This window comes from Trachemys scripta, chromosome 1, assembly GCF_013100865.1.
Source record: "Trachemys scripta elegans isolate TJP31775 chromosome 1, CAS_Tse_1.0, whole genome shotgun sequence".
In the NCBI taxonomy this organism is placed as follows: Eukaryota; Metazoa; Chordata; order Testudines; family Emydidae; genus Trachemys; species Trachemys scripta.
In genome coordinates this window covers 14,422,951-14,435,077 of record NC_048298.1, presented here as the reverse complement: position 1 = coordinate 14,435,077, position 12,127 = coordinate 14,422,951, and the positions used below count along the sequence as shown (strand labels likewise).

General features: G+C 43.6%; 1 protein-coding gene across 1 annotated transcript in view; it reads right to left on the bottom strand.

Annotated features, from left to right (window-relative positions):
* Positions 1–502: 502 nt before the first annotated feature.
* CAMK1D (calcium/calmodulin dependent protein kinase ID) overlaps positions 503–12,127 on the bottom strand; it is a 349,263-nt gene continuing 337,638 nt past the window's right edge. Inside the window, exons 9-11 of the mRNA XM_034764971.1 lie at positions 10,365–10,452; positions 9,705–9,843; positions 503–4,826 (exon numbers count right to left, since the gene is read on the bottom strand). Coding sequence (XP_034620862.1) covers positions 4,705–4,826; positions 9,705–9,843; positions 10,365–10,452 — 349 coding nt within the window. The 3' untranslated portion in view covers positions 503–4,704. The remainder of the gene's footprint in view (positions 4,827–9,704; positions 9,844–10,364; positions 10,453–12,127) is intronic.

The following is a 12,127-nucleotide window of genomic DNA, read 5'->3' as shown; positions in this document are numbered from 1 at the left end:
TTGCAAGGGTAAAACGCCTTTCTCCATGAGTTTCACCCCATTGCTGAGATTCCCAGGACAAGCCCGAGCCACTCGAGTGCCATGATTTTTTCTATCGAGGTACTTGTATGGCCCCTTCTCATGGTGATGTCCAGATTTGTCTCCTAATGCTTCATTTGTGACATTACAATGACCACCAGAGCAACTGACTGCGATGTCATAAACATGGGATTCTGCTGTCACTGAAGGATCAGGCAGAAAAGGGGGAAAATAAACCAGGGCTGTGAAGGAGAGAAACTTGTTATAGATACAACTGTTGTCAACAATAGCAAAGCAAACCCAGGAAATACATGGATCAGAGGATATACCTCCTCTTTTTTCAAGCTGGCTTCAATGTTAAAAGTCCCCATTTAATTTCTGTTTTCAGAACCACCTAAAAATAATTTTCCACACGGAATACACATTACATGATCATTTAATCCTTAGCAGCAGCGAATCAGTGTCTACTATTGTTTTTTTTTTTAATTTCAGTCCACTATACTAACAGACAAACTAGAAGAAGGTGAACTAATAAAGCTTTTCTGAACCGACTAGTTTGATGGCACCTGCATGATAGTGACCAATGCAGAAGAGACATTACCTGCCCAGAAATAACTAAAGCATAATCGGGGAGGGTGAGTTTCATTTTGCCACAAACAGTATTTTCCCATTCACCTGCCTCCTCACTAGCTGCGCTGCAGGGTCAATATCCAGTTTGTCTTTCAGGAGGTGATCCAGTGGGAAATCTAGGCTGCTTTAGGAATAAAAAGTCAACCGCAAAATCAGCAGTGTGTGGCATTGACACTGCAGAACTGACATTCAATCTCAGGAAGTTCCCAGGGAGCCTACTGTCGCCAGTCTCCTGCAGGTGACTGGTGTTAGCTGGGTTAGTTTTATGTTTTCCTGACAAGAACATTGGTGTTGGTGTCACAGATGAGAACTGTGACTCTGGAGGTAACAACTGAACAATCGAGGCTGCAAGCAAAGACCAGAAGGAGGGAGTCCAGGAAAAAAAAAGTTAACAAATCACAGTGGTGCCATTTAAACAAATAAAGCTAAGAGGAGCATAACTCAGAGAAGCATAACTCAGGGGCAAGTCTCCGAGATGGAGACCACATGCAATGAGTGAACCACTAATGGTTTGATGAGATGGCCCCTTGGAAAATAACCAGCTGTGCTTTCTTATGATACCTCACACCCACCTGCACTGGTTACATACTGTTCGTTTTTACACTCATTCATAACACTGGTTTAGAACTCAACTGGCAGGCCAGGCTGGGGTGTAGTCTGCCGAGTTACACCTGTCGCTAGACGTGCGGGGGTGTAAGTTGAAAAGATTTGGCTCTGAAGAGGGATAGATCCGTAGTGAATCAATGACAGTAAAAATCTCCGCTCTCTCCTCCCCACAAATACCTGTCAGATCCCCAGCCACAGTTCTTGAGAAACAAAAGCTTTCCATCTCCTCGACTTCTGGCAGAAAGAAACGTTTTACTTTTAACGTCTTCTGATCCTTTTCTTAAGGTAGTAATCCGAATAGAGCGATAATAAAATGATCCAATTCTTGTGGACTACCAGCAACATTAAGACAAATCTAATTTCCAGTCTAGAATGAAATGGAAACTATTGTAAAGCCACAGCTAAGTGTGACACTATTCGCATCCAGCATGGAGGCATTGTAGACATACTGGACTGTGGCAGAAAATTAACCAAACATCAATTGAGGGAGTGCGCTCTTGCAACGGACTCGCCTTTCTGTATGGCACTCCTCTTTATTTTGCCAAAGGAAAACATTTATTTTTGCAAGACAGATTTGAACTGGGCCATATTCTGATTATTGTTATAAGCAATTAAATCAAAATCAGAAACTTCAGTCTGATGTTAGAAGAGAATGCAAACAGGGGCTGCTTGAGCTTCACTTTATATGCAGCAGCATATACAGGAAAGCGCCATCGGCCAAATTCTGGGTTAAACCGGTGTGAATGTGGTGTAAATCCACTGACTCAAAATCAAGTTACTTCATATTTACACGGGTGCAACTGAGATCAGAATTTATTGGGCCAACTGAATTTATTTGGAAGATGAAGTTCTGAGATAAGTTAAGGCTTTTAGGGCCTTATTATGACTTAAATGAAGGTCCCTTTACACCAGTCCGGCAGCATAAATAGGTCTTATAGTGGCATAAATTGCATTAACAGCCACTTTAAGCCCCATTTACACTGCCAGAGAGATGGCAAGAGACCTTAGTATGAATATGAATAAGGCCCTAAATGAAAAACACTGTATGTCAGGGGGCACACTCCAGTTTTAGATAATGTAGGATTTTGGATAAGAGGGGCTCAGCTCAACAAGGTCCCCCAGCATTGACTGCTGTTCCTACCAAATCTGGGGCAGAATTCTGCATCACTGAAGCCAACGGGAATTTTACCGCTGACTTCAATGAGACCAGTATCAGGCATTTGAACGTGTTTCTTAGAAATTAATGGCTGTGGCTTTTTGCTTTTGCTTTGAGAATGGAGCCAAATAACCTCTTTGAAGAGCAATTACTCTATTAAAAACCGAGCATGCATATCAGTGCTCTGGTATGTCACTGTCACGTGTTGGTCCAGATCTTCAGCTGGTGAAAATCGGAGTAGTTCGACTGACTTCAGTGGAATGACGCCACTTGACATTGGCTGGGGATCTGGCCCATTATGTCAGAGACTGGCTGCATCTCTGAGGTTTTACAAGGTGATATAGTGGAGTGTCAGATGTCCACAGTGGAAAGTCAGATGCACACGAGTGTTTTATGGAGTTCACATTAAATCATTATAGTTTGAATGTCTGTGCTAGGCACAATATGATATGGGGTTGTTGGGAACCTCTGTGGGAAACTGGTTAAATCATACTCCAAATCTCCAGACTGAAAATGGTGTACAGATTAATACTGACTCAACCGAGATCTATTATATGTAATATCTTTATGAGCGGCTAGTGCAATGACATCTTTGTAAAGAGCTAGCACTATGTACCACCTGGTTTTCTTGAAATCCTGACTCCTCTGAAACTAATGGCCAAACTCCCACTGACTTCAATAGGGGCAGGATTTCACCTTACATCTTTGACATCTCAATGAAAAGTAAATGTCATGGCTTTTCGTAGCATGTTCACTACGGCCGTATACATTCAGATGTGTCTGTGACTGGTTCATCTAATTCTTTACAGACAATAACTGACGTGGATGTGGCAACAGAATCGTTTAAGGAAAAATGATTCCTGCCTCTCTGTGGAGATGGCTGTATTTGGGGTGTAGGGAGCTAGTAATAGCTTAAATGTGCCTCAGTTTCATCAACTCCCCTTCTACCTTTTCTCCTCCTAGCAGAAAAATCAAAGCTGGGAATGACTTGTAGAGATCTGGTCACGTCTCACAAGGTTTGTAAGTGCGGTGATCTCTGAACACTGCCTTCTCTTCTGTTCCAGGATATTTAAAACATTTATGATAAAGCAGTGACAGTGCCCGTTTTTTGCCTTTTCTATGCTTGCGGTGGCGTATAGGGCACAGGTAGCTTATACGCCACAATGAAAGGCAGGCTGCGTCCACATTGCAGTGTGTAGCATTATCACCACTTTACAGATGGGGAAACTGAGGCACGGCTTTTTTTTTTTTTAAAAGGCCAAAACTTTCAATAATGCTTTCTGATTTTTGGTGCCCAGCTTGGGGCACTTGGGGCCTAGCTCTGAGCCACCAATAACTTCAGCTGAGGTCAGTGGGTTGCAGTGCTCACCAGCTCTCAATTAGCAGGCCCCAAACTGGAGGTACTCAAAATCAGAGGCCACATTTGAAGTTTTTGACCTTGGGCAGTGACTTGCCCAAAGCTCAAGCAACAAGGTAGGGGCAGACATGGGAACAGAACCCAGGCTCTCCTGACTCCTAGTTATGTGGCCGCACTGATGGACCACAAAGGGTTTAACCAAGGAATAAGAGCTGCAGGATGAAGCATTATATCATTTTCCACATGCTTGCTGAACTAAGGGCCACTCCTGTCAAAGTCAATGAATGTTGCAGGTTCACAGCACGTCCTGATGGGTTGTTTTCAATCAACTCTCACCATTGTTTCCAAGAAGGAGGAAGAGAGGGAAAGCAGATTGTTTTACTGTAATGGCACTGCTAGATCCAGACAGGTGTACAGTCCAATTTTAGGAATTAAAAACGGCATGCATGCCTTTGAAACCCTCCCGTTTTGGAAGGTCAATGCAAATCTCTACCGACAGAAGTAACCTATCCCTCAGCAAACTGGAAGGAGGGATGCAACTGGAAGTACTTGCTAAAAGAAAAAAAAAAAGTCTATTTCTCAAAAATTATCTCTATTTAAATAATCCAGCCGAGACCTTTTTAGTTAATGGAAAAAAATACAACATATACTGTTACCTACACTGAGAAGAGAATAAATCACCGGGAAAAAGAATGCGCGTCTGTTAGTTAGAACATTGCTAGACTCATATATACAGCACCAGAGACTGTTAAATCCGTTCCCCCTGGAGTCATTGCAGTTTGTGCTAAATGAAACATTTCAGAATTGCAGTATAAAATATGGCCATAAAAAATCTTCTCTCTTCTAGTCCTTCGCCGAGTGCACAATGCAGGATGAAATCACTCGGAGTAGGTACGCTCGATATGATGGCTTTCCCGTCTCTATCCTCCTCTGCTGATCACTTGCTCCCCGTGTGCACTGTTGTTACTGTGGTTGGCCTGGGTCTCCGTTCTCCTCCTACTGCAGAAATACCCGAAGAAGCAGATGAAGCAAAACTACAGAGAGCAGATGGGGACATACCTAAAAGGAAAGCCAGAAAAACAGATGAGCAAACTGTTAGAATGCTGATTTGCTGAGCCAGAAATGACCAGGGTCATTCTATAAAGTGGAGAGGAAATAGTCACTGGAAGGATAACCAGCATGGTTTTCCCATTTTTCCTGCTGCGATGAAGCAGCAGCTGTGGATTCATTGGGGCATATTCTCCCCACTGTTCCATGTGCAGTTTCTCCCATCAATATCAATAGGAGTTTCATGCATGGATCATGAAGAGAACATGCCCAATTACGGTACCCATTTAGGTACAATGGTGCTATATTTTTTAATTGGCGACTCGTATCTTTTACAATAAAGAGTTTTCTGATTTTAAAAAGCCCTCCAGAATTGTACTAATCCCCCAGATTTACACAGACATCTGCACTAGGGATGGTCAAAACTGTTCTCCTGAAACTGTTTTTTTGATTGAAAATTGTTTTTTTGGATACATTTTTTGTGAAAAGTGTCTGCTTTCCACAAAAACCTCAATATTCGGTCAAAAAAAATGAACACCCAAACCCCAAAATGTTTCAGTTGAAAGCCCAAATATTTTGCCTGAAAAATGAAATATTTTGGTTTTTAATATTTCAACCAAAAGTCAGAAAACTCTACAGAAAATTACAATGAAAACAAAGAACAACAAATTTTGTCAAAAATTTCCACAAACCCGACCCCCTATTTTCTGACCGATTCTAATACGCACTTCAACTTCGAACAGATTTTGTACCCAGAAATGGCCAAGGTTGGCTCTGTACGTGGTTCATGACTGCACATCACAGGTGAAACTCTGTTAGTGATGACGGTAACTAACAATGTGTTCCCGCTGTCAGAGGCCTGGGCTGCCGCACAGCAGTTTTCCTGGTACTGGTTCAGCCCACAGGATTTTTGCAATGCAAACAGGATGCCCTAAGTATGTTTGTGTAATTGGTTTAGCCAGTCCTCTCTTCCCATCCTGTTTTCTGTCTGTCAGAAACTCCCAGAGTGCATTGCACCACACGCTGCTGATGGTACTCTCTGTGCATGTCTACTGATGCTCTAGTCTATCCTTTGCTAAGGCACTGGGATACCTGCCCAGATTTTCCCTGTGGGCACCAGTACAACCATAGTTAGGCAGCATGAGATACAGATGCACAAACTAGCTGTGGTGTTAGAAAGGCTGCTGAACGGTAAGCAGCTAAGGTGACTGTGCCCTAACCAGATACAAAATCACAGTTAAGAGCATTAGGGTCAGATTCTCTCATCTGCTCAAGGACCAGAGGGTGGGTCAATTGACGTGGTTTAAAGTCACATTTACATTACCTCCATCCTGAGACCGACCCCCAGTATAAACATCCTGAAGCCTACTACAAGTTTTGCTCAGGTGCCCCCTAGCCAAAAGGACATTCCAGCATCTGGGGATCGCTTGGGTGTAAAGATATCCCAGCCACATCCCCTTTTCCAGCACCGTGGAGACCTGCTATTCTGGCTGTGCACTGTAATCCCACACGTTTCCCCCGACACAAGAGGGAATCCCCAGAGATCCAGATATCCTGGCTTTATGGAAGCTCTACATTGCTTGAGCAGCATAAAGCAGCCAGACAGGGCTAAGAGTCTGTCCCATATCCTGGGCAGGGTCTAATTTACTTATTTAGATTCACACCTCCTTTACCGACATGTAATTTATACCATCCTAATACAGCACCGCTGAGTTAGCCTCATGTCCTCACACAAGTAGGAGAGAATTAGAATGTACCCTGGAAAATCTAGTCTCAGACTATTGTCGCCCCGGCCGCGCTTCATCAGTGTTGAAACTATTACAGCACAAATATCAATGTGCAGAGGGCCAATATATTTTGTGACAGCATAACATTTACTATTAATGGTATTAATCAGTATTAAAAATCTTAGCACTGACAGCAATTGCTTTATGTAGCTTGCCATTCAGTCACAGCTGCTTGTTACGTCGAGCACTGCCGTCTGAATAATAAGATACATTCCAATAACGGAGCCGCATAATTGGCTTCATTGTTGTATAATTGTTAATAAGCATCTCTTGATGCTGAAGGGCAGCATCTGTAGAACTCTGGGCCCCGTTTCTTTTCTTCCCCTCCCCCTCTAGCTGACGTTCTCTAAAATAAAATTAAGTTTGAAAAATGTGAAGATGAAAGTGATGGCCACGGCGTGACAGGACCTGTACAGCTAGCACAGCTTTCCCCCAAATCCCAACAGAGAGCTGACTTTGGAGGCACTACTTGAGAGGCACTGTTTGAAACAAGACTGGTCAGAGGGTTGAAGTGAGACTAACCTGTTACACTGGCTGGCAATGAACTAAAGGTTGGTTGCAGTGAATAGCTTGCATGCTCCTCTTGTTGTATAGAGTAAAAGCCATTCACCTGAGTGAAGTTATTCCTGATCCATGTGAGGGAAAGTGAAAGGGGAATGAAGCCCCATATCTGTGAAGCAGGAAGAATCTTGGTTTTCTTTAGTCACTCACTTAGTGTGGGACTATGGGCACGTCACTTGACCTACTACATCTATCTGCAGCTGTGCCGTACTTTTCCCATGTAAGAAATTCTTTCACAAATGAAACTAATGAGGAAGAAGGAGGCAGGAAAGAGCTCTTCAGAGATATTCCTTTTTCCCAGGACCCAGCTGATCTGCAGATTGTATTGGATGTATAAACTTTCCCTTATTTTCATGAGTTGTATTTGCAGTTCCTTTGGGATTCTACCACTACTTGCTGCATTCCCCCTAACTGTTCTCTTTAATTTACTGCGTATTCACTAGTAAGATCTCTCATTGTGTTCAGTTTGGGATGCTAGGGAATCTTGCCGTTCTTTTCTGCCTTAAATTCCAGGTGACATACAAACATACCCAGCTCAGCATGTCTGGTCCACTCTTAATGTCCTTGGCTGCTTAATCCATCATTCTGCAACATTCCCTGCCAGATATTATACTGGGCTATCTTAGCATTTGTAACAGCTGTAAGTGGATTTTGTTCTTGTTCTCATCCTCCCCTTCACCACCCCTTGTAAACAGTGATTTCCTCATTATAATAATCAAAACCCATTTGAGGTCAGAAGCAGTGACAGTTTAATCTTCCATTATCTACAGTTAACAGTGAAATCAGCAATCAGATTCTCTGGATCTAACTGACGTCCCGCATTTGTGTACTGTCCTCAAATTCAAAATGAAACCTCAGATCTTCATGCAGCAGGCTCTCTGCTGCAGTCTACCATGGTGAGAATGTTTTAGCTCCACAGTAGAAGTGATTTGTAGATAAGAGACATCATATTATTCATATGCGGGTGACAGTTGGGTGATTTAAGAAGACCACCTGGGAGAAAAGTAGTGCTTTCCTGTAAGTTGCTGGAGCATGTGGAACTGGGCTAGAATGGTGTATTCCAGGCAAAAAGGTTTTAGTGTGATATATTTCCACCAATGAAGATTATCTGTATGAATCTCTACGGTGCCTGACATGCAAATGGAAAGGGCTCTGTTTTGGCTGACATTGCTTGAGTTGGGTGGGAGGAAGCAGAGGGGTTTGGCAGCAGTTGTAGTCCTTGCAGGCGTTCTGGCTGATGCAGCCGGAGTGTTTCCAAGGAGCTGGAGGATGCACACGCCAGAACGGGGGCTGTCATGTCTTTTAACTGAGTCCCTGTGTACTTCCTGGCATTCAGGAACGGAATGGGGCAGGACTTTGCAAAGGGGTGCACGGTGGTGGGCAGGGGTGCGAAGGGGAGAAAGCAGGGTCAGCCAAAATCTGGCCCAATGAGTAGGGTGATTAAGGACTAAACATACAATTCTATATGCACCATAGTACAATGAATCAAACACTGTGGTATGCTGCTGTAGAAAGGGCCAATTAAACCACCACTGAAACTGAGAAGTAACGTGCAGTTTAATAAGCCATTAGCCTATTCAGTTGCACATCTTAAATCTCCATATAACAGGACCTGATCTAATGGCTAAGTTTATATCTCCCATTTTAATTGGCTTTTTGTGATGTAAAAACCTCAAAAGAGAGAGAGCAGGGAAGAGTAAATCAATGCTCAAAGGATAGGGATAAAATGAACTTCATTGTGAAGGAAACCCTGCGGTCTCCCAAATGATCCCTGTTGCTGCCACCTCACCCTTCCCTGACATTCAGAAAAATATATAGGGCAGGTGTTCAAATCCCTTAGGCCAGGGGTCGGCAACCTTTCAGAAGTGGTGTACCGAGTCTTCATTTATTTAAGTTTCGTGTGCCAGTAATACATTTTTATGTTTTTAGAAGGTCTCTTTCTATAAGTCTATAATATAGAACTAAACTATTGTGTGTAAAGTAAATAAGGTCTTTAAAATGTTTAAGAAGCTTCATTTAAAATTAAATTAAAATGCAGAGCCCCCCGGACCGGTGGCCAGGACCAGGCTGTCTGAGTGCCACTGAAAACCAGCTCACATGCCGCCTTTGGCACACGTGCCATACGTTGCCTACCCCTGCCTTAGGCAGCTTTGAAATATCAGTCATGATGTATAACAATCAAGACACCGGGCCAAATCTGGTTTTAGTGTAAGAAGGTACGACTGCTACTAAAATAAAAGTGATTAGTGTCCACTGACATCAGAGCCGATTTGCCCCACTGATTCTGGTGTCTCAGCCAAGGGGTAAATATTACAGCCAATCAGAAAATAGTTTTTTTCTCCTTGGGAAAATGAAAATACTGTAGGGTCAAATTTGTTGGGCTGACACAGTGGGAGGAAAGTAGAGTGATACGAGCTTTGATCCAGGTTGCTGTCAAAGCTGTCACACATTGCAGGAGAGAGCAACAGAGGGTGACTGCTGATTGATCACCGGTACCCTGCTAGGAGTTGGCAGCAGCCTTGCTATGTTGTCATGTACTTACAATCTTTCCTGGTTGTTCCATCGGGAAGTGGATTGGCCAGGCTGAGGGTGCTTGCCACGCTTGCATTTGAACTGTCCAAACTGCTGCCAAGATGTAACTTTCTCATATGTCTCACAACTGCTGTGGCATTAAATGCTTGCTGGAAAGAGAGAAAAAACCCCACTTGGTTGTGAATTTATTCTTTTCTTTCAGAATTGTCAGATATGGATTTAAAAATAACAACTTTAAGGAGTTACTCTTTTGTAAACTAGATACAGAGAAAAAAAAGGGCCTTTCTCAAGCCTTGATTCTGTAACTCTTACTTCCAGTGAGTAGCGCTTAGGTAAACGCTGCTGTCTCTCATGCCCTCTCTGTGCCCAACCTGCAGAAGACAGGAATCTGTTCTAGCAGCCACGGCAGGGCCTTGACTCTTTAGCTCAACCTATAGCAACTCACATGTTTGTGTCTGGAGGTTCCTGGTTCAATCCCCAGTACAGCAGCTGTAGCTTACTGATGTAAGTAGCACTAGTCTATCTTCAATTCTGAGCCACAAGTACGATATTGCATCATCCCTTTAAAAGACTGTCACACAATTCAGTGTACAGGAAGGTTGCACCTGCTTTAGAAAACAGGTCAGTGTTCCTGGCTTGCAGCGTAACCCCCTGAGAACGTGGCACTTACTCTCCATTTGCTTTTTGCAAAGTTCTTTCGGATCTGAGCACTGACAGACTCATGGATATTTTTGCTGAGGGCGGTGTCCCCTGCGATCCTGAAACAGAAAAACAAGATCTTTTTATAGATGCTTTGCTCTAAAACACCCATCTTTGACACCCCTCGCTTTAGAACTCACGGTCTCAAAGGTTCTAAGGCCAGAAGGCAGCACAGTGATCATCTTATCGGACCTCCTGTATAGCACATGCCACAGAACACCTCGGAAATAGTTCCCATTTGAATTAGAGCGGTCTTTTAGGGAAAAGATCCAATCTTGATTGAAAACATACCAGTGATGGAGAATCCAACAAAACCTTTGGCAAGTTGCTCCCATGGGTAATCACATTGACTGTGAAAACTGCATCTTATTTCCAGTTTGAATTGATCTAGTTTCAACTTCTAGCCACTGTATGTTGTTATATCTTTGGGCACGTCTTCACTACCCGCCGGATCGGCGGGTAGCAATCGATTTATTGGGGATCGACTTATCGCGTCTAGTGAAAACGCGATAAAATCAATCCCCGATGGCTCTGCCGTCGACTCCGGAAATCCACCGCGGCAAGAGGCGGAAGCGGAGTCGACGGCGGGGTGGCAGCGGTCGACTCGCTGCCGTCCTCACAGCCAGGTAAGTCGACCTAAAATACGCAACTTCAGCTACGCTATTCACGTAGCTGAAGTTGCGTATCTTAGGTCGACCAACCCCCCCTCCCCCGCCCCCGCGTACTGTAGACCTAGCCTAAGTCTGCTAGATAGAATAACCCTCTATTATCAGATTTTGGTTCCCCATATAGGTACTTACAAATTGTGAGCAAGTCACCTCTTAACCTTCTGTTAAGCTAAATAAATCGAGCTCCTTCCGTCTATCACTATAAGGCACGTTTTCCAACCCTTTGATCATTTACAAAGGTGACCAGAAGTGGTCAGTGTAAGCATGATTGTTCATGTATTGAAATTATGGTATCATCTATTCTAGGGTTTTTTGTCTCCAACTTCCCACTGTTGTTACCAATGGCTTAGACCAGTACTGATAGCACTGATGGGAGCATCAGTGTAACAAAGCACCGACGGACACTGGCATTTTGACCATTGTGTAATGTAGACTCAATCTAAGCACGATTAGACAGCATGGTGATTAAAAGGCCACCTATAATCCTGTCTCTGCTAGCACACCCAATGTTGCTTCCATTTTATTTTGTTGGTGTGTGGCTGCTTCCTAGTACGATTAGAGATCTGGGTAAAAACACCCGTTTTTTCTTTTATGTGATTTCTAAAGTTTTAACATCAATATTTTATCCTCCAAACACGCGGCAGTTTCCAAAGGAACTCCAGCCTGCCTGAATTCTGTTTGCACTGGAGATCTTCCTGCCACACTGAAATGTATGGAGTTGGTCATCATAACTAATGTAAGTTTGCACTCAGTAAAGCAGATACATGGGGTCTCTTAGCAAAGAAACGTGGACTGTCTGAGATAGCTCAATCTCCACAAGACACAGCCTTAAACATTTCCAGTTCTTGCATCAATAATTCATTTGCACAAAGGGACAAATTCATCCCTCCTGTAAACCCAGTTATCTCAGTGTAGGGTTACCATATTTAAAAAATAAAAAAAGAGGACACTCCACGGGGCCCTGGCCCTGCCCCTTTCCCACCCCGCCCCAACTCCGCCCCTTACCCGCCCCAACTCCGCCCATTCACCAAAGTCCCCGCCCTAACTCTCCCTCCCCCCTCCAGCC